The 21,273-nt window shown below is 41.9% G+C and overlaps 1 protein-coding gene across 12 annotated transcripts in view; it reads right to left on the bottom strand.

Annotated features, from left to right (window-relative positions):
* The window catches only part of TAF3 (TATA-box binding protein associated factor 3), a 122,718-nt gene that overhangs the window by 26,018 nt on the left and 75,427 nt on the right, over positions 1-21,273 (bottom strand). For 8 of the 12 annotated variants that reach the window (XM_086334824.1, XM_086334818.1, XM_086334827.1 and 5 more), the window contains one exon: positions 7,430-9,258. In XM_086334824.1, the coding sequence (XP_086190950.1) occupies positions 7,430-9,208 (1,779 nt within the window). In that variant the 5' untranslated portion in view covers positions 9,209-9,258. Of the gene's footprint in view, positions 1-7,429; positions 9,259-16,048; positions 16,580-21,273 lie in introns of those variants that run through there. The other 4 variants (XM_086334819.1, XM_086334821.1, XM_086334829.1 and 1 more) reach the window with 2 other exon arrangements.

The following is a 21,273-nucleotide window of genomic DNA, read 5'->3' as shown; positions in this document are numbered from 1 at the left end:
TTGAGTTTCAAATGTGGCTGAGGTGCTAGAGGTAAAGCTAACCTGGGGCTCTTTAGTTTTCATTTCTCAAACACTCAGGCATCATGAGAAATTCCCCCAATTTTAAACACTTTAAATATGGGAGCTATTTCTGTATTTGCTTAGTTTTGATTAATTTCTTGGATTTTATTGTCAGAATTTTTAAACAAGAATTGTTGCCTCAGTCATTCAGTGGAATATTTATGTGACTGCCAGACTTAATATATAATAGCAAAAAACTGCAGAAAGAGCTTCATTATAAGATAAAATTTATGGGTCTTGAAAAACATTAAACTCATCTTACGTTTATCATGCCATATAAGAGAACTGACCCACCCAGTGTAATGATAGCACTGAACTGCTTCATTTTTTGGCTGCTAGTAGAAAAGTGATCTAAAATACTGTAAGAGACAAAACATATTTACTTAGAAAGGATTCATGGTGAAGGCAGTGACTGCTGAGTAAGTTGAAGATACCAGCTCAAATAGTTGAGCTAATAATCAGAAAAGGAACATACAAATCAACTATGGTATTGAAAGGGCTTCTTTCCAATTTCTGACTTGAAGATCCTCTATAGTAAAATCAGTATTTTAAATGAACAAAATGAGAAAAAGCCCTGCCGTTCAAATTATCACCTGCACCACAGTTTTTCAACAGGGTTTTCACTGGCATTCTCGGTGGGGTGGTTTGTTGTTGAGCAGATGTCCCGGGCACTGCCAGGCATCAACATCCCTGGCTCGGCAGGAGAACGCCGCTAGTCACTGCGACAACTGGTCCAACCTCTGATTTATGTATTTCAAGCTCAAGAGAAATTAAGAAAAGAAATTGTGCAATGGTTCTAAAGGGGAAGGAGTTTATAACACAGTGCTCAATATATTGCCTTTGGCCAAAAAGTTCATCATGGTTTTTATCCTACGATATTAAGGAAAAACCCAAAGGAACTTCTGGGTCAACCCAATAGTATCTCACAGAACCAATATATTGCACATTGATCAAATCTACCATTTTTTGTATGTTTTAACCTGTCCCTTTCTTGAGTTTTGTTTGTTTTTTGTAAATCCACGGTCCCATCAAGACCTATGACTTCATTCATTCTCTTGAGCAGTGCATGACACACAGGAGGTACTCAACCAACCTCTGCTGAATGACCCACTTATCCTGCAAGCACCCTCAACTCCTTGCCTCTCAGTCATTTCACCATTTGTCCAGGACCAATCTGAAATCATTCCCCAGAGCACTAATTCCAAAGAAAAAATGTAAAACTGCTCCAGCTTCTGCCACCAAAACTCCAATTTCATCTGTGCCTTTAAGACTGTCTGCCTATTTGGATTCTCTGCTAAACTAGATAAGAGTGGAGACCATGCCTGCTCTGTGCATTGCTATTTCCCAGTGCCTGTTGTAGGGTCTGACACATAAGTGCCTAAGATATATTTTAAGAATCGATCGGAAGCAATGATTTCAAACATTTACAGCTTTTAAGACCCATCCCATATACTTCCTTCCCCTTCTGCTCATCAAACCCCACAGGAAACAATGCTAAAACCACTGGGCACAACTCCTTCCATTCCCTACAAATGTCTGCACCCACATTTACACTAGAGTCCGTCTCCTCCAGTCTGTGAAAGAAACTTCCTCCTTATTTGTGGCATCTCCACTGTCTTGGTTCCATTATTTTCTTCCAGCTTTCTAATGCGCTCAACTCTCATTTAAAACACTTACCTCCCCTTTACCCTCCAGCTGATGACCTCTCACATGTTCTAGTCTTGGCTTCACCATCTCCATAAATCCACTCCTCACCCAACTTCACTCTCCTTTCTGGCCCAACTAAAGCCACTCTTTGTAGACACCCACTTTTCCCTAGTGTTCCTGTCTATTGCTCCACTGAGATCTTCACCCTGCTCCTTCCCTGACCTGAACAAAGTCCTTCTTTGCTCGCTGGGTCCTCTCCTCTTGTCACCCGACACCAACTTCACTCACATTCATGGATTTGGTCGTAAAAGTTTTCAATATGTCATGTCTTCAAAATCACCCTCTCTGGACCAGCACTGACTGGAAGTAACACCAGAATATAATGCTGTCTGCTGGACATTTTCAACTACTCTATAAAGATTTCACCACATCTAAATCTTATCAGTTTCCCCACAAAAACCTGCTCCTCTAAATGGTCTCACTTTTGCCCGATTCTTAATCCAGTAGTTTCCTCGAGGCTTCGGGGACCAAGGGTCACTGGGGCGGGGGCAGAGAGAGACCCACGGAAAAACCTCTGAATTCACTTTCTCTGATTCTTTGAACACAGACATCTATATCTAACCCAAACCTGAGAACCAATGGTCTGGCCTATTTTGTAAACTACTAAGGTTTCTATATTTTTCTCACCATTCTGTTACCTCTGGGAAAATAAGTATGTCCCAAGCAAACAGTTTTAAAACACTTAATGCTTGCCAGGCATTACGTCTGGTTCTTTTTCAGATGTTCTCATTCAGGTTCTTTAACAAACAGGTGGGGCAGGTGTTATGGTTTCCATTTTACAGACAGAATGATCATATGTGAAGCAACCATTTTCCCTTTCTTTCTGTTTCCTTTTCTATTTTAAGGTCACAAAAATGGCAAAACTAGGACTGAATACAGTTTTTCTTTTTTTTAATTCAGAGAATGAAAAATTATATAAAGTTCCTAAATTTCTTCAATTCTAAAATATTTTAGGGTCTCACACATACACTCATAAGTGATGCTAGTATTAGAAGTAATATTCCATATTCCTTCAACCCACAAAACTATTATTAAAACCCCTTAAGCTTTATTAAAAAAAATAAAGCTGTTTGCCCTTTTAAAAAATCTTCTTTAGTATCATTATGCTTCTCACTTTACTCGGGTCCATTCCTATTACCACACTGCACAATAATTCCAACTTACTTGCACAGCACTCCACCAAGTGTGTCCCATACACACAATCCCACGTGATCTCCATAACTCTCTAAGGTGTGTGGAAAGAATTATTACTCACATGTAACTGAGGGCTCAGAAAGATTGAGTGGTTTGGCCAGAGTTACAAAGTTAGTAAGTAAATGACCGAAATTTAGTTCTCTGCCCCCAATTCATCCTCTGTTTCACCACAGTATTTGTGACTCTCTGCCACATAGTTTGGGTCTTTTCCTTCTGGTGATGCTGATATCCTACAGGGAACTATTCAGTCTCTTTGTCAATGTCTTTTATGGTGAGTGACACGTACTTGTGAGATGGCTAGGGTAGACCGTAAAATACAGTTTTTTCTCCTATGGAAAACAAACTAGCTTACATGGAAACTGAGATGAATGTTGGCCTCACCTCCATTCAACTGAACTTGCTGGCTTTTTGAGGCTGACTGCAATGACTTGGCAGGACAAAAAGAATCAAGGCATGGTCTTTTTACAACCAGTATTTTAAAAAGTTAAATGATACAATATGTAAAAGCAAAAGGAAACAAAAATGCAGGCTATTTTAAGAGTCAGATTAAAAACGGTATAAATGTGCCCTGAGGACAAGAGATATTTAGTAAAATTGCTGAATTAATGAACGACTCAGAACCTGTTACCTCGGCTCAAAGTTTTCCCTGTAATTAGGGTGACTACCCCATCCAGAAAGAGCTTTGACAGCGAAAGCAGGAGCTGTTATTCACACCATGTAACAGGTGTAAACTGGACTGTCCCAGGCAAGCCAGGACGTATGGCAACCCTACTGAAAAGCAGTTAAATACTTTCATTTCATTCTTAAAGCAGATTTAACTGAAAGATAAAATTCAAGCAAGCATAGAAAAAGACTAGTAAGGATGCTAACAATGTTGATAGAGAAAGCACACTTTCTAAATAAAAATTTCTCTCCAGACCTTTGTTCACGCTGACTTTATCTGAGTAGCCACCCAGATAAAAACACAGGGAAGTTTCCTACAATCATGCAATGACTTCTCATGTGCCCATCCGGTGGCAATCAACACTGGATGACAATGGCTTCGATTTCCTGAACAGTTACACTGACACCATCTTTTAATGGCACGAAGCCAAAATCCAGGGGAAAGAGGAGCTTGTAAGGGTTAAAATAAAAGAAGAGTACTTTAGAATGATGCTGAGAATTGGGGCGCGTGGAAGAGCATTTACAGTGGATTACTAAGCTTCCCAATTCACTAAAGAAGCAAAGTCCAGTAATATAAGACTCCTTTGTAGCTAACTAAAAATACATTGTCAGTGGATTTGTCCAGTTTTATGTATAAGCAATACTTCTTTCACCTGAACTAATACTAGTCGTCATATAAGCCCCTTATTGCCATGTGCTGCATTTTTTTTGCTAATCTTCAAGGATTTAGCTTCTTTGCCACATACCTCAGGGCACCAACTGATAAAGCTCTAACTCTCCATTTTTCCAGGACACCAGCAGTGCGGCCTTGCAAAAAATGAAAATCGCTCAAGAGATTTAAAGGGGAAATTTATTTTTAAAATCCTGACTTGAAGCAAAGAGGTGGATTTTTAAAAAGCTTATCTATAAAGAATCAGTTTAAATTTAAATTCTATCTTGGAACTCTTTCATGCATTCCAGCTTTAAAGTTTATCTTCTGACAGGGACTTTCTGCAAAGGTAATGGGCAGCTTTGTCAATATAATCTGGCCAAGTTTTTACTTTCTATTTTTTTAATGTTAAACTTCTTTCATTACACACACACACACACACACACACACACACACACACACACCTATATATGTGTGCCACTGGCAGCAAGTTCAGCCAGCACTGGTTCAGATATCTGTCTATGCTAATATATCAGAAAAACACCCCGAAATAGTACTGGTGGAAAGCTGAATTTAATAACCTAAAATTTTAGATGCTCAAGTATTCCAACTGGCAACTACTCTGCTGTCTTTCTTAACAATGAAGGTCTTTACATTATTTCCATTCAGAAACATAGTCTAGCTAACACTGATAAACTGTTTAAACTATTAAACAGATGGTCAGAAGATTTACGGTTGTGGTCAGGTATATAAGGAGTGGGATCCAGTGGGGAGAGTCAAACAGGATTCGGGCTCTCAGTAAGAGTTCAGTTCGTGCCTCCACAGCCTTGGGCATGGGCTTGAGGAAGCGTCTATAAACTCAAACAGATTCATTTAACATGAAGTTACTAGTTTCTTCATGGAACAGACAGTTGTAAGAAACAGGAAGGGAATATTCCCCCCTTCTTACTGAGGTTAGATTTTGTTTACTGAAAGCCCCTCATTTCACTAGTTCATCGTGAAAGCTGATGAGAACATGATGGAAATGAGTCAACAGTATACTTACAACAGAAAGGAAAGACGCCGGGGACCTTTTGTCAAGAGGCGCGAACCGGGGAGACCGCTCTCCCCCAACTTAGTCTTATATGTGCGCAGAAGACAGACAACTAAAGTGAGGCGCAGCAGGCTGCCCCAAGGGGACGTGGTGAGGAGAGCTACTCTCACCCAGGTGCCCAGGTGCCCAAGCTCACAGGCTGGAAAGGTCAGGGTGGGAACTCGGGCTGACCTCCAGAGACAGCAACATTTATTCATTTTAAAGCCCTGATGGCTGATTTTGATAAGTTTTTATCGTTAAAAACTGCTCCATAACCATCAAAACTGATACAAGGGCCTGATTACCTCTGTTAGGTGAAATCTGTGTGGCTTGTAACTGAGCCTCCAACCATGATGGTCTGAGGGACTGGTCCTTCCCAAAGGCAGGGGTCGTTTTACCAGCTAACCTGATGCGCTTTACTCAAGTCACAGTGGCCACTGAAACCCCCACCATGGACTTTCCAGGCTTGAGATAGTGAAAGCAACCGTACTCTTGATTTGCTAAGGGCTCCTCTGCCAAGTTACTACGTACCTAATGGACAAGCGGCTAACTGCTGTAAACATTTCAAAATGGGAAGTCAAGTTTGTGTGTAAAGGACCTGGTTCTTGCTGGCTGTGACCTCAATCCTGGACAAGTCGCTCAGGCTGTTTCTCATCCATAAACATAAACATCCATAAACATGAGACATGTTTATGTCTCATCCATACGTGTTATAACAATACCCACCGGACCCATGTCACATGGGTGTCAGGGGAGAAACTAAGGCACGTGGAAGTGCTTTAAAATCTTCCAGGTACCACGGGAAAATAATGCAATAATAAAGCGATTTCAAAAATGGACAAAAAAAGAGTTGGATTTCTGTGTCTTGTTAACCTGCTGATGTTCAGTTATTAATTTCAGAATTTCCACTCTACTTCTTTATATTTTAGAATAATAGCCAAGGGGAACAGAGAAAGAATAAAGTTAGGCAGGAAAATTTGAGATTATCCTGGTTAGCTCATCAGCTAAACTAATTTTCCCAGTTAAGTCTGAAATGAAAATCAGTGCAAAAGTATGGATTATAGAGCTGCTGTAGGTCAAATACAGCATACTTTACCATGTGGGAAATATTACTGGGTATGATTTTGTAGCCAGCCTCAAAGAGAGATGCTCCCAGAGGGCAGGGAGAGGATCTTTGAGGGTCTGCATGTATAGCAGCAGGAATACTTGGACACTTTTTAAGAAAGTTTAAAAGAAATTGTCTAATCAACCAGTCAACCGCTGTAATCCAAAGAATGGTGGGGCGAGAGCAAAGCTATCAAGGCAGAGGTCACACCCTGTGCCACAGGGCTCGAGGTCCTTCCCGCTACAAACTGCAGGATGTATGGATACATCGGTTTCTTAGACTGTGTTCTATGGAAGCCTGAGCTACTTACATGGACAATATTCAGCATTAGTTTCTCCCCACTAACCAGGCTGTCAGATGAGCTAGATACTCAAGAGACGTGTCCTCATCTTATTAAAGCAGAAAACAGAAGGATAAGACATGTTACAGAAAGTAGAAGACAGGCATGACCTTAAATACTTGCAAAACGGCTCACCAACCAGAGAGCCATGTCAGGAAGCGAGGACCCGTGGGCCTTGCTGTCCTCTTAGGAGGGCAGGGCCATGGTTTCGCCCGCTCTGAGAAAACTAGGTCCTGCTTTTTCCAGGTACCTACCATTTGGGTACAGATCGGTATGCAGCAGACTTGATAATTACCAAAAAAAAAAATACTATTTACAATTGAAGAGTACGGATCTTTTTAAACTGGCCAGAGATTAGTGTGGCTAACAGAGATATGATGGCCTATGGATTGGATTCCTCTCAGGCTTATGAATTTTGAACGTTTTCTGGTGTATGGGGGGGCAGGGCAGGGGAGGGGGGAGGCTGATGACAGGTTTATGGGTTTGAGACTTAAAATTAAATTCTGTAAACACATTACAGACCAGCTTCCAGTTAAGCCGTGGGTGATTTACATCCGGAACAGACAGACAGCTGCTGGCTCTACCTGCGCTTTCCACCAGGACAGGGTTCAAACGGGGCCCCAAAGGTAGAGTGCTTACTTTCTCATGCTTGTGTCTCTCCTTCTCCTTCTCCCTCTTCTCTCTCTCGCGCTTCTCTTTCTCCCTCTCCTTTTCCTTCTTCTCTTTCTCCTTTTCTTTCTCTTTCTTTTTCTTCTTCTCCTTTTTGTCCTTCTTCCTCTCCTTCTCCTTGGGCTTCTCCTTCTCCTCAAAGAGCTTCTCGGGGAGCACGGGTGTCAGGGAGGGCAGCACGGCCGTGATGCGCATGGCGGCCGCGGGGCTGAACAGGGGCAGCGCCACGTCCTTGGGGGGCAGGACCAGCGGGGCCGGGGGGGCCTTCAGCTTCTCCTCGCGGCCTTTCTCTTTCACTTTCTCTTTGTCCCGCTTCTCTTTGTCCTTTTTGCCCTTTTCTCGGTCTTTTTTCTTGTCTTTGTGCTTCTCCTTTTCCTTCCTCACAATCCCATCTTTCAACCTGGCTTTTGGATCCACATCTTCGAACTCTTTTATCTTAAACTTGTAGGGATCGGCCTCTTCGTCTTTGAGAAAGTCCTTCCAGGGATACTTGGCTTCCTTGGTGGCCTCCCTGTCTTTCTCCTTCTCCTTCCCTTTCTCCTTCTCTTTGCTTTTCTCCTTGCTTTTGTCCCGGTCCCTCTCCTTATCTCGCTGCTTCTCTTTCTTCTTCATCTTCGTCTTCAGTTCCTTTTTCAACTTCTTTTTGACATCCAAGGAGGCCGGCGGTTTGGGTTTCTCCTCATACACCTTGTGCGCGGGCTCAGGGGTGGGAGGAGAGACCGAAGGGGAGGAAATGTAAGGGAAGCTGGGGGGCATGCTGGGAGGGGTCCCCATCTTGGCCTTCCGAACCACCTCGTCGATGGATGCGTCCATTGTCCACGAATTGTCCGAACTTGAAGTTCCGCCTGAAAGAGGCAGAGGGGTGGACCCGGACTTGGGGAAATTATTGGAGGAGGTGGAGGCTTTGGGGGTAGCAGAGTCTGAACCTGAAATTCTCTTAGGGCTGGTAAAAATGTCTCCTTCTGATTCAGACCCAGAAGAGAACTCGAAAGGATCGGGCTCGCGTTCCGCACAAGCCCGTGCGATCACAGCATCAATGGAGTCATCGATGGTCTTGTCGGTGACGACAGCCTTTCTGAGCTGACTCTCACTGTTCAGTCTCCCAGCATCAGGCAGTGTCTGTATCTGTTTCACCTGAACAGTCTCTTTACTGATTTTCTCACTTATTGTGGCTGAAGGAGTCCTGTTGGGTGTGTCAGGTCTGACAGGTACTTGGGGAATGTGAGTCATGACCTTGGGGCTCTTGGGGCTCTTCGGGCTCTTGGAACGTCCAGGAGATTTCTTTTCTTTGGATATGGTTTTTGGAGACCGAATAGGACTTCCGACCATGGCTGGTGACGGAATCATTTTGGGTGATTTCGTCTTCTGTCCTGGAGAACTGGTTTTAGTCTTTGTTTTGGGTGTAAACGACTTTGCTTCCAATGGTTTTGTGGTTGGCATCTGTGATTTTGCCACCGGAGCTAACATTGGTGGTTCTGGTGATGGAGGAGCTGGGTCCGTGCTGTCCTGGGTGTGGACGGGGGACAGCATGGGAGGGATCTTCTGGGGGTTTAGCGAGCTGAGCGGCTCTCGAGCCTCCAGTAACACCACGTCCAGGGCGTCCCCCTTGGTGCTTAGCAGGCGTGGCCGCTTCATCGCGGGCATTTCTTCAGCTTCCGGACTGTCCAGAGGCCTCTTACCCAAGAAATTCTCATCATTAATAATCTCCTCTTCCTCCAGCTCGTCATCTTCCTCCAGGGGAACCTGCATGGCTTCTGCTGACGTGCCTCCATCTGTGGGTACCTGCTCTTCTTCTTCTTCTGGGGAAGGAAGAAAAAAGAAGTGTTATTAGGATATATATATTTAAAAAATACCCTAAGGGGGGAAAAAAAAACAATGCTTCAAACATGATTTCTAGGAAAGAAAGGAAATTATTGACAGTTGTTAGAGAGTAGACCGGTTAAGTTTTCTAGGACCTTCCAAACACGCATGCCGTCTTTGAGGAGTGGCAACCAGTGACAGGAGACACACGAACTGTTTTCCTTTTGAGCAACGTGGCCTTAAATGCAGGATCTGAAGACTGCTAAAGATTTCTTGTTTGCCCTTTGCTTCCTTAATTCTTTTCCCAGCTTGACTAAATACTGCCTTTCTCTTTTTCTCTTCCTCTTGTGTACATGCCCCCCCCACACCCTTCTAAAAACCAAGAGACAGGTTAGCATGTAAACTACTAACCTCAGAAATGACAGAAAAGAATACTTTTTAATAGTTCATATGCTACTTCTTCCTCCCGTCTGCTGACTTAGGGATAGCCACTTTGAGAAGTAGTGTGGCGATATGGAAGACACTTGGCTTGGCCTTAGAGATGCGGTGTTTCCACAGGCGTTCAGGCATCGCAGAGCAATGGGCCCGAGGCAGTCTCTCAATCTCTTGGAGGCTGTTTTCTGACCTTTCAAAAGGGGCTAATGTTACCTGCCCCGCCAACCTGACCAAGTTGTTGTGGGGTCAGATTCTTTCCTTCTGCACATATTAACCAAGCATCTACCATGCACAATGATAAAGGCTGAAAGGGCTGCTGGAGGAAGTCAGGAATAAACCACGACCTAAAAGCCCTTACAGTTCAGCAGGAGACACCATGCAGGTGGACCGCCTGTAGAAAGTGATCAGGACTATAAGACAAAGCCTCATAGCAGCTCAAAGGAGAAACAGACTACCTCCGTGTCAAAGACCTGGAAAAGACCTGACGAATGAGGGAGCGTTTTGGGTATTTGGAGACTGGGAATGGAGAAGTACAGGATGAAGGAACAGATGACACAGAGATGGAGGGGGCCACAAGGAAACTGTATAAGAACCTCAGAAAGTATTAGAAAAATTTATGATGGCTGCTTACATTTAAGTGAAAAAAAATTTTTAACATAATGCTTGATTCAAAGTAGGTCTCCACAAACTAGAGAGGATCATTCCAGTTCTGTTATTTTATTTTTAATGTTTAATTTTCATTTTTTTATTTCAAGTCCCTAATAACTTGTATGCATCTAGAAGTTTTATGTGCTTTAGAGGAATATAAATGAATTATAAAAATACTTAAAAACACAAATGCTTCTTTTTATTAATTTACAAATATTTTATGCTTAAAGATTTTATAAGAAAGCATCAATGGTGGCATCAAAATTAATCAAAATGGAAGAGGGGATTTTGCTGGAAGAGAAAGACTTAAGCTTTAATAAGAACAGGAAAAGTGTGAAAATATAACAGTTTTCTGAATTAGAAACAGATACATAACAGAGAGTGTGACTGCATGCAAGGCATAAAGCATAACGATGAATGAGTACCTGTAAAACCACCACCCAACTTCAAGAAGACAGCCCTAGCAGCGCCATCGAGACGCCCCTTGGTTACTTTCTGATGGATGCTCTCCCCCCTCCTCTCCACCCCATTCCAGGTAACTCCTCTTCTTTTTACTATCCTTCCCTTGTTTCCTGTACAGTTTTACCACATTTGTATGCAGCGACTTATTTTTGAACTTTATGTAAGCGGTATCATACTATAATATCTTTCAGCTTTTCCCCCCCTAACATTATGTTTCTGGGCATCTCTTATGTCCATGCAGGTAGCTGTAGTCAGTTCATTTTCACTGTTGTAGAAATGCACCATGCTTATTTATCCATTCTTCTGGTACTGAAAGTTTTCCACTTGAGCAAATATATTTTATTTTTAAAATATTACAAAGTGCAAACAAATGAATACAACTGATCTAGCTTATGCTTGTTCAAACAGACTTAATTGATGATTCTGCATAATTAGTGTCTGGTTTTCTATTACATGAGTTATTTTAATTCTGTGGTCTAAGAGTTTGGAATAAGATAAATATGTAATAGCTACTGAATGGTTTATTCTCTACTGTCACCCAAACCCCCTCTTGCAGGTTAATTTCAGCTTGATTACAGGTGAATGGCAATGAAGTACTCATTGTGTGTATGTGTGTAATGAGCACAATTCACAAAAAATCTGGAAAATACCCTAAAAGTGGTTTTTAGCATTTTCCTATACTTATCCATGGAAACAGCTTTATTATAAAATAGCATATAATTCGGTTAACAGAAGTTTAATATTACAAGATACCTGATCTTTTGACATGTTACTACACAAAGGTATAAAAAATAGTATAAAAAATTAAAAAAAAAAATTTGAGTCACAACTCTTTCTAATATAACACAAATATAGATACAAGAACAGAAGCTGTGCTCTAAAGTCAAACAGGTGATGTTACTTGATATGAGAAGTATTTTAAAGATTATTTCCAGAGAACTAAGAACTCACTTTCTACTGTTTAAAAATGTTTAAAATAGAGGGAAAGACTCTTCCGAATCCATGTAACAAACAAATATTGGGGGGAAAAAAACAGCTCAAGGAAAATTACTGTGACATTTAAAATAAGTTCTTTTTGACTTCTCAGTGCTTCAGGTCCTTGATCCAGAAGATGGGGACACCCTAGTATTGCTTATCTTGTGAGGACAGTGAAAAATAATTGCTAATTAGAGTTGAGTAAGTATTCAAACTACTAAATAATAACAATGAACAATAAAAGAGATAAACCTTTTAAAACTGACTTTACAATCCTTTTTGAGAAGATTAAAAAAAAAAAAAAAAAAGCTCTCCTCACTATAATCTCTCTAAGACCACATAACAGGGCAAGTCTGGAGTTAGCATCTACAGGTCAAGTGGACAATCACTGCAGTCATCTGCCCTAATAACTCTATCCTGCAGTGAGAGCAGTCTGGAGCTGTTGGGGAGACTCTGGAAGGATAACAGAAATTTTACTCAAGGAGGCTAGTTCTGCAGAAGTGTTACGGTCATGCTGCCAAAGGTAGGGTTAAGAATTATTTACAAAACTGGTGTTTCCCTTCCTGCTTATGCTAAGATTTGGCTAAAGGTAACAGTGATGACTTTTGATCTGATTATTCTTTGTGAGAGGGTTTACTCAAAATGCTGATATGTATTATAATTGACTAGTAGCACCGTCATTCATCAAAGACTACCATAAATTATGATTTAAGTCCTACACTTCTAAGAGGAAAAAAAGGCCATTAAAAAAGATGACATATGAAGAACAACGTAGAAACCAGGGTAGGAACCCGTATTTTTTTCTTTAATGTTAAATTACTGGGAGAGATTCATGTCTACTACCAAGAACCTTACTCTTCATATAAATTCACTAAAATGTGTGAACACTATAATCCAATCTAAGTAAAAACCTGACATATTAAGAAGTAACTTCTCATTCTGTCAAACGTTGTCCATATATAACAATACTTTTTCATTTGTCAAAATGGGAACAATAGGCAACATATGGAGAAGGCAATGGCACCCCATTCCAGTACTCTTGCCTGGAAAATCCCATGGATGGAGGAGCCTGGTAGGCTGCAGTCCATGGGGTCACTAGAGTCGGACACGACTGAGCGACTTCACTTTCACTTTTCACTTTCATGCATTGGAGAAGGAAATGGCAACCCACTCCAGTGTTCTTGCCTGGAGAATCCCAGGGACGGGGGAGCCTGGTGGGCTGCCATCTATGGGGTCGCACAGAGTCAGACACGACTGAAGCGACTTAGCAGTAGCAGCAGCAAGCAACATATGAATGATTCAGCACAAATTTATCTGCACATTTAGAAATATCACTTAAAATATTTTTAATTGGTAGCAGAAAATTACAACAATGCAGAAAAAGACGGAGTTAGAGATAATCTCTCTTTAAACAATCAATGATCTCAAGTCAACATTTGATTGTGAAAATTTTTCAACTTGAAATAATTTCAAACTGATAGAAAAGTTCTAAGTGCTACAAATTACTCACAAATAGCTTTTACCCATATTTACCAAATCAATATTTTGCTAATGCAGAACAACTGTCAGATTCTTTTAATGATATGTAAGAAAATAAATGGATCTATATTGATGTCCATTGTTTAAAAAATTCCACAGATATTAAGAGGAGTCGGGGAGACGCTACAAACACCACTCCAACTTCCTTCACTGATGACACAGATAAATAATCCACACTTCCTACATTTCCCACGGGAGTGATGAGCAAAACATGCTTCTCCACCAAACTTCTCTGCAGCCTCCTCTTTGGTCTAACATGTGCAAGGGTACCTGTTCCCCAGGTGACTCAGTGGTAAAGAACCCGCCTGCCAATGCAGGAGACCAGGGTTCAATCCCTGGTTTGGGAAGATGCCCTGGAGTAGGGCATGGTTACCCACTTCAGTATTCTTGCCTGGGAAATTCCATGGGCAGAGGAGGCTGGCAGGCTACAGTCCAGAGAGTCACAAGAGCCTAACATGACTGAATGACTAACACACTACTAAGTTATTAAAAATATTGATTCAGAATATCTTTTTTTTTTTAAGAAAAATCTTTTAAACCAGAATAATAAATGCCTTTAAAGAAATACTATAATCTTAAAAGATGATGGATGTTAGGAAATTGTTTGCATGGGCATGAAAGGTTTTTATCTCGTTAACTATACAGATGCATGATTTCAAGCAGAAAATATACTTGTGCTTCTGAACTTTATAAGGACAATAAAATGCTACCTGTCCATCTCACCAAAAACTAAATGTACTTAAAACTAGATTTCATGTAGTTTTTTAGAAATGTACATGCAGAAATTAATTTCCAGCAACAATGACAGAAACCTTCCCACTGTCTAATTAGATTATGCATACTAATGTTTTCATAATAGATATGAAAAGATTTAAAATGGACGCTTTTCAGAAAACATCTTTCTATATATTATGTTTATTACAACCAGTTGGAGTGACTCAAAACTATTTACATTCATTCATTCACTCCTTACTCATCACTCATTTATCCGTTCACCTTCCAAGTGCCTTGTAAACACCAGTAGAGCAAGCACTATGTTAGGCCCTAGGAACACACAGTCAAATGAGACATGACTTCCTATCCTGAAGAAGCCACCACATTGTGTGGCCACTGATTCAAGTGCCGTGGCAGGCACTGGCATACGGTACACAAGCTGTCACATCCAGGGACATGGGAACAGAAACCCCAAGGCCCACCAGAGAGGAAGCTTGATGGAAACTGCCTCTGGGGCCTGTTTCCAGAGCCACAACTTGACCTAGCACAGCCCACTGACTTTCTCAGACCTGAGTCTCCCCATCTGCAAACTATAAGATTGACATCTGACTCCTGCTTCGAAGAACTTAAGATTTCTAATATTAGGGCCATCTCCACATGCAGGGGGATGCTCTATAGGGCAGGACAGAGCCCTTTCTGCCCCTAATATCTCTCTGATCACATGCCTCAGAGCTTGGCATTCTGACCACTTGATTCATGTCTTGGATAAGGGCTGTATTTTTAAAAATGCTGCTGCCAGAATATTTTTAAGACTGTAAACCTGACAAATGATTGAGTCTACCCTACTTTTTGAGGTAAGGAGACTCTGAGTAAGTGAAACTTCAGTGAAGCAATTTGATAGAATGCTGAGGATTGAGAGGGTCTGGTACCCAGGGTGCTCTGAGGAGGGACAGGCTCTAGCAGGATGCTATGGGGCGAGGACAAAGACCTTGGGCAGCTGGAGAATGACAGGCAGACACGGGACACCTTGGAAATGCAGGAAGAGCAGCAGCAGCATTAAAACCACCCAGTCCAGCCAACATTTTCTCTCTTAGTTCCAAATGAGGCCAAAAAATTTTTTTACATCCCATCTGTCTCTTCACAAGATACTTTAAAAATTGTCCTATCTATAACATGACTGAAATTAGACCCTTTAAAACACAGCTCAACATGTATGAGTGGGTAGGTATTTTCAAAACCAAGCTATTTACCTGAAAAAGAAATGAAATTACTAGCAAAGACAAGACAATTAGGCCATGACAATTCATACAGTACAACCAATCAATAACATAATAAATTAATAGCAGAGTGAAGCTGATGCATTACAAATACCTATATATACACTGACCTGCAGAAAAGCACTTTTTTCACTAACATTTGGCACAATAAAAAACTAAAATGCTATATAAGCAGGCCAACCTGAAATGACACCTGGTATTATAAATGGCCTAATCTATATGTTAATAGTGTTGTATCACATAACTGCAGCGAGGCCAAGATAACAGTATGACTTTGGGGTTTCTATGGCTACACCCTGGGCGAGCGTGCCTGAGAGGGCTGGCTGCTGACACCACACGGGCGCTCTGAGTGCTTCTTCTGGGTTATTTATGATATGATTTATGATAACGACAACATCTCCTATTTTCTCTCCTCCTCAGATACAATAAATTGCTATCGTTAATCACCCTTCTTGGTGCAACTATGATTACAACAGCATAATAGGGCCTAGCTATGGCAATATTGTGGATTTTTTTTTTGAAAGAAATAAATACAAGGAGATCTCTTCAGACAACGTCAATATCTCTAATATTTTAATCATCTGCCTTTAAGTCTTTCAGAATAAATTCTATTACAACTAAGATTCCATATCCCAGGATGTAAGCCTTTCGTGCAGATCAAATCCAAGATCGAGCCCCACACATTCACAAGTCACTCCCACCAGGACATTCTTATACTCACGACAGTAAGACTACGCACAGGGTATGGAATCCTTTCCGAGACAGATGACGGCAGTTGTTGCTCTCCTGTAGCAATGAGGCTAATCTTACTGCTGATTCTCCATCCCCAGAGCTAGTCAAACAAGGCAAATCAGCCAGTGGTCTATCAGAAGGGAAGAGAGAGAGAATAGAAACTCTGCCATCATGCAGACGTGTGTGACTTGCCTTTGCCCACCACTGGTGGTGTGGTTGCTTAGTCTTTGTGAATTTCTGTTTCCTTTCTTGCCCATTCCAGGCAACAGCCAGCACTGCCTCTTTGGCTTCTGAGTATCAGAGGGACCCCTTCCTCCCTGCCCCAATGCCCTTTCTATGGGTGACTCTAGGTCTTGGCAGGATGTGGAGCCTACTTGATCTGGGAGGCTGTGTGACTTGCTCTGGCTGATGAATCAGAGTTGGCAACAGTGACACGAGCGGAGGACTGAAAACCATTTGCAGACTGGGGCTTGCCCTCCTGCTGCTCCTGGGAGACCTGCAAACCCCTAGAGCGAATGAGCCTTGGTTAGACTCTGGGAGGTGAGAAACGCATTGCTCAGAGCCCCGGTCACACCCGTCAGACATATAAGGGAGGCCACTGATCACCAGCTGATGGCAAAAGTATATCCATACCCAGCAGAAGAACCGCACTGCTGTGCCAACCCCAAGTGCCAACTCGCAGGATTGTGAGTGAGTAAACAGTTGTAATTTTAAGCCACTGATTCCTGAGGTAGCTTGCCACATAGCAACATGTTAACTATGTGTTCACACGAACAGTAGATTTGTGTGATCTATGGTGGTTATGTTCTACAAAGGGGCTGCAAATACTAAATTAGTGAAAACTGAACCACTCTTCCCAGAGGAAATACAAGGCTAGGTTCCTCAGAGGTTCTGGTCACATTTCTGACAGCAGATCAATATGTAATCTTGTTTCATGTGTGTTTCTGTCTAAAGGCATCTCATTTAATATATATGTGGACTCACTCACAGTGAGCTCACTGCCAATGGCTCTGTAACCACGACTGCATGGAGCTGCTCTGTTCTCACCATATAGCACAGCACAGTCTTCTTGCATTCGGGATCACCAGCCAGCATCCTGCCTGGGGGCCACTTTGGAGAGCAGAATCACCAACAAGCCAAAAATGCGAGAAGCATGGCAAGAAATAGACTGAGAAAGCACACCTGTCGACAGTCTGAGTTGAAATAAGAAGGCAGGGTGTCGCCATGTTTGGACTCAGAAACATGCACAACCCAAATGTCCTTGCACCTGCCCATGAATGGCCAAAAAAACAGTGGTGGCGGAGGTGAAAGCGGAAGGGCACTAGGGTAAGGAGAGTGTCACAAGATAAAGGCCATTTCATTCATTCATTCATTCCTTCCTTTACCCAGCAAATGTTTATTATGATCAATATACAGCAGGCCACACGGACCTAAGTAAACAAAAGACGAGGTTTCCCTTCCCAGAGACTTTACATGTCGGTACACTGGATAGGCAACTAGTAAGTATAAACAATATTTCATAGTGATTAGGTGCTCAGAAGTTCATAAAACAGGATCACAGGTCTGGGGAGGGAAAGGGCTATTTTAGGCAGAACATTCACTGAGGAAGTGACATATGGGCTGAGACCAGATTCCTGAGAAAATAACAGTTCTCTAGCCACTCGGGGGAAAAATGCTAAAGGACTAGTCAGATTTAACACAACCACACTCAATAGAAAATCAATTATTATATGAAATCACACACATGTAAAAAGTCACTGAACTTGCATATCAGCACTGCTTTCCCAGTTTACACGGTGAAGCAAACAGACACGTGCCAGAGGCCAATGTACTTAAAGTACATCAAGAAAGGACGTTTATCCTTGGGATGATACCTCATTCTATTTTGCACAGTTTGCCACCATAAAAATAAAGTAAAAAATAACAACTACATTTAAGTAGTTGATGATTGACGCTATGCTTTTATACCGCACAGGCTTCTAGGTAGGGAGTACACATGATTTTAACCAAACCTTTATTCTAATGCAGGGTTGTCCCTGTGCTCTAAATGACCTTGACAAAATTCTGGAAGAAATATCCCAAGACCTGGGGCTCTGAAGCTATTTTAGAATTAGCTCTGAATAATTGTCCCACAATATGAGTTTCTTGATTAATTGCTTCAGATAAGGTCTCCTTTTCCTTGCCGGCCTCCAGTGGCTCCCTCTAGTTCCCATAATCACTTTTGTCTCATTCTTCTGAACCCTGGAAGGCCAAGAGAAAAATCAGAGATACACCAATTCCATTACTCGAGGATTAGCTAAGAGATAACCCTTTGTATTCCATTACTGACCATTATTTGAGTAATTATTCAGTAACTACCATACGTCTGAAAGATGCACTAATTGTTTTCTGAGGCTCACTGCTGCTCTGCACCAGACAAATTGTGAATGTCATGTTCTTTAACCCCACAAATCTACATTTGGGTCACAGGAGAGAAATGGCAAGTAACTTGGACTGGATTTCCTTTTTCTTGGATTTCTTTCGCTACCTGAAAAAGAAAAGCTTAAACAAGAACAATTAGTCTGCTGAAGGTCTTACCGACTAAATAGAAAATTAGGACTCTATTTTTGACCAGATTTCTGTCTTGCAAGAGTCAGATTTCTGCATAATTTAGACAGAAAATTGGCAGAGGATGGCTGTTCCATCTAATTTCAGCAAAATTAGTATTCATCCACCTGAATTTTTGGCAGAATTCCAGTATATTTATCCAAAGCAATAAGTAGACAGAAAATAAAAAGAAAATTAACAATCATGCCTAAATAAGTTAGTTTCTCTCTTTACCTCTGTTTTCTCTCACATACAGCAACATAAAAAAAAAAGTGAATAACTTTAAAAGCATATTTCATGAATAGATTCACAGTCTTGTGTTCTCCCCTTAGTATCAACTGCAGACAGAACAAGAAAATCCACCCAATTTTCAAAGTACAAAGAACCTGAGGATGGTCAACAGACTCAAACAAAGTCTACAAAGGGGGAATGTGTCTTTTTTCATTGCTTATCCTCCAAATAAAGCACATCAGTTATATCAGCTCTTGATTACCCTTACTAACAGATGGGAATGATAGAGACAGTGATTCCAAATTCACTAGAAATTGCTTTGGAATACATACATCCTGAAGAAAGCTGAAAATCCAAAGAGCTCATGTTTGCTTACCTTAAGGCAATGGCACCCCACTCTGGTACTCTTGCCTGGAAAATCCCATGGATAGAGGAGCCTGGTAGGCTGTAGTCCATGGGGTCGCTAAGAGTCGGACACGACTGAGTGACTTCACTTTCACTTTTCACTTTCATACACTGGAGAAGGAAATGGCAACCCACTCCAATATTCTTGCCTGGAGAATCCCAGGGACGGGGCAGCCTGGTGGGCTGCCATCTATGGGGTCACACAGAGTCGGACATGACTGAAGCGACTTAGCAGCAGCTTAGCAGCAGTTTCTTCTAGAACTCTAGTAGGCACCAGGAAAAACAAACAAACAAAAAACCCAAGAGGCACAAATCATGCGTTTAATTTACCAAGCACCTACCATTTGCAAGCTTTGAGCTCAGAGAAAACTGGAAAGTGTCTGAGTTTGGCAGCTCAGAGATGTCCCCGGAAGCTAGCAGGGTGTTGGATGACATGAAGACTGGTGTAAGGTTTAGAAGCCATGTGGAAAAGGTCAGCAAAAGGGGAGCGTCCATTCACCAGTCTGCTGTGTACCTACTATACACTGGGTACCAAGTGCTAAGGACTGAAGTAAAAGACCTTCCAAATGCTCACCTATGGGAAAGTTACAAGTAGGGAAACACATGTATCATTTAAAATAAGACAGTTTGCAATAATAAAAACTAAGCAGAGTGCCAAGGCTCTCAGAAACAAACAGTAAGAGCAGCACTGTCCAACAGAAAGTAAATGTGAGCGAATCAGAGGGAGGAGGTCTGCTTCGGGCAGTGGCCACCGAGGCTGCAGCCAGTGAGCCCGTGCAGAGAAGACCTGCCTGCCAGCCCCGGCTCTCCCACCTCCCACTCTCTCCATCTCTCTGAAGCGATCAGAGAGTTACTTGGAAGCCTGTATTTGTCAGACTGTGATCCAGAAGAACCAGAAGGTGAGCCTGACATTTGGTTTTTGGCTCCAGGAGCCTAGAAAAGCCACAGTCCAGAGCCTGGGCACAGTATTCAGCAGGCTTGTGGGACAAAAAGAGCAAAACCTAACTGACACGTGGTCTCAGCAGAACCCCAAGAGCCACTGTGTTGAGAACAGACTTGGTGGGGACGGGGGGAAACAGGGGCACAGAGAAAAGCTGGGTGACAATCGTGGTGGCCCGGGGGTGGGGGAATGACTGGGGCCTGAGTCAGGTGATGGAGACCATGACAGGTGGTCACAGTCCTGTTGAGAGAAGAAGATTCTAGAAGTGTCTTTTGAGTGGGGGGCAGCAAACGGAAGGGGGTGCATAATGTTTCTAAATATTTCCAGTTAGCTGCCAGGATTTGAGAATCCAGAAATGCCAAGAAAATAAAAACCTAAAGATCTAAATGTTCTGCCTTTCCAAAAACATCAGATTTAGAGCCCTACAGCCTCATCCCCATGAGGCTATAACCCACTATAACCTCATCCCCATGGGGCCACTTCATGGTCACCATATCCCCAGCTCCTCTCGGGATCTCCACCTGCAGCCCCCACTGGGAAGTCTGGAACAGACTGGCCCCCAAGACAGTCTCTGGTGGTATAACCTAGGACTTGGTTAGAATCCTTGAAGTTTTCTCTAGAACCTGGTTTAACTAAAGAAAGACAAAGCTTCGGGTTTATAGGCACATCAAAATGAATATTCTGTTCACATCAACACGGTCCTGTTATCTATGTGAAGCAACATCAAACAAACATGTAAATACACTAAAAAATGTTTCTGGCTGAAAAATAAGTGCTATAATTTTAGGCTGAAAAAAAAATCCCTGAACTCCCAGAGAAGAGTCTTATATATATGCCAATGAAATCCAATTAAAGCAAATGGATTAAAAATATATTTGATAATAAAATGTTTACCTTAAAGTATCTCTTCAGATAAGTAATATTTGTTGACTCCCTGTATATGGGAAACCCTACAGAGAACTATAAAAGGCAATGTATGTATCACCATGGATGTCTAAGGCTGACTTCTTTTCTCTGACTCTCGAAGGGATTTCTTCCAAAACAGAATTATGAATTATAAGAACGTAACT

The sequence above is a fragment of the Bos grunniens genome, chromosome 13 (genome assembly GCF_055505025.1).
Source record: "Bos grunniens cultivar Pamir isolate PY7600 chromosome 13, Bosgru_T2T1.0, whole genome shotgun sequence".
In the NCBI taxonomy this organism is placed as follows: domain Eukaryota; kingdom Metazoa; phylum Chordata; class Mammalia; order Artiodactyla; family Bovidae; genus Bos; species Bos grunniens.
This window is presented reverse-complemented; position numbering and strand designations above follow the sequence as displayed.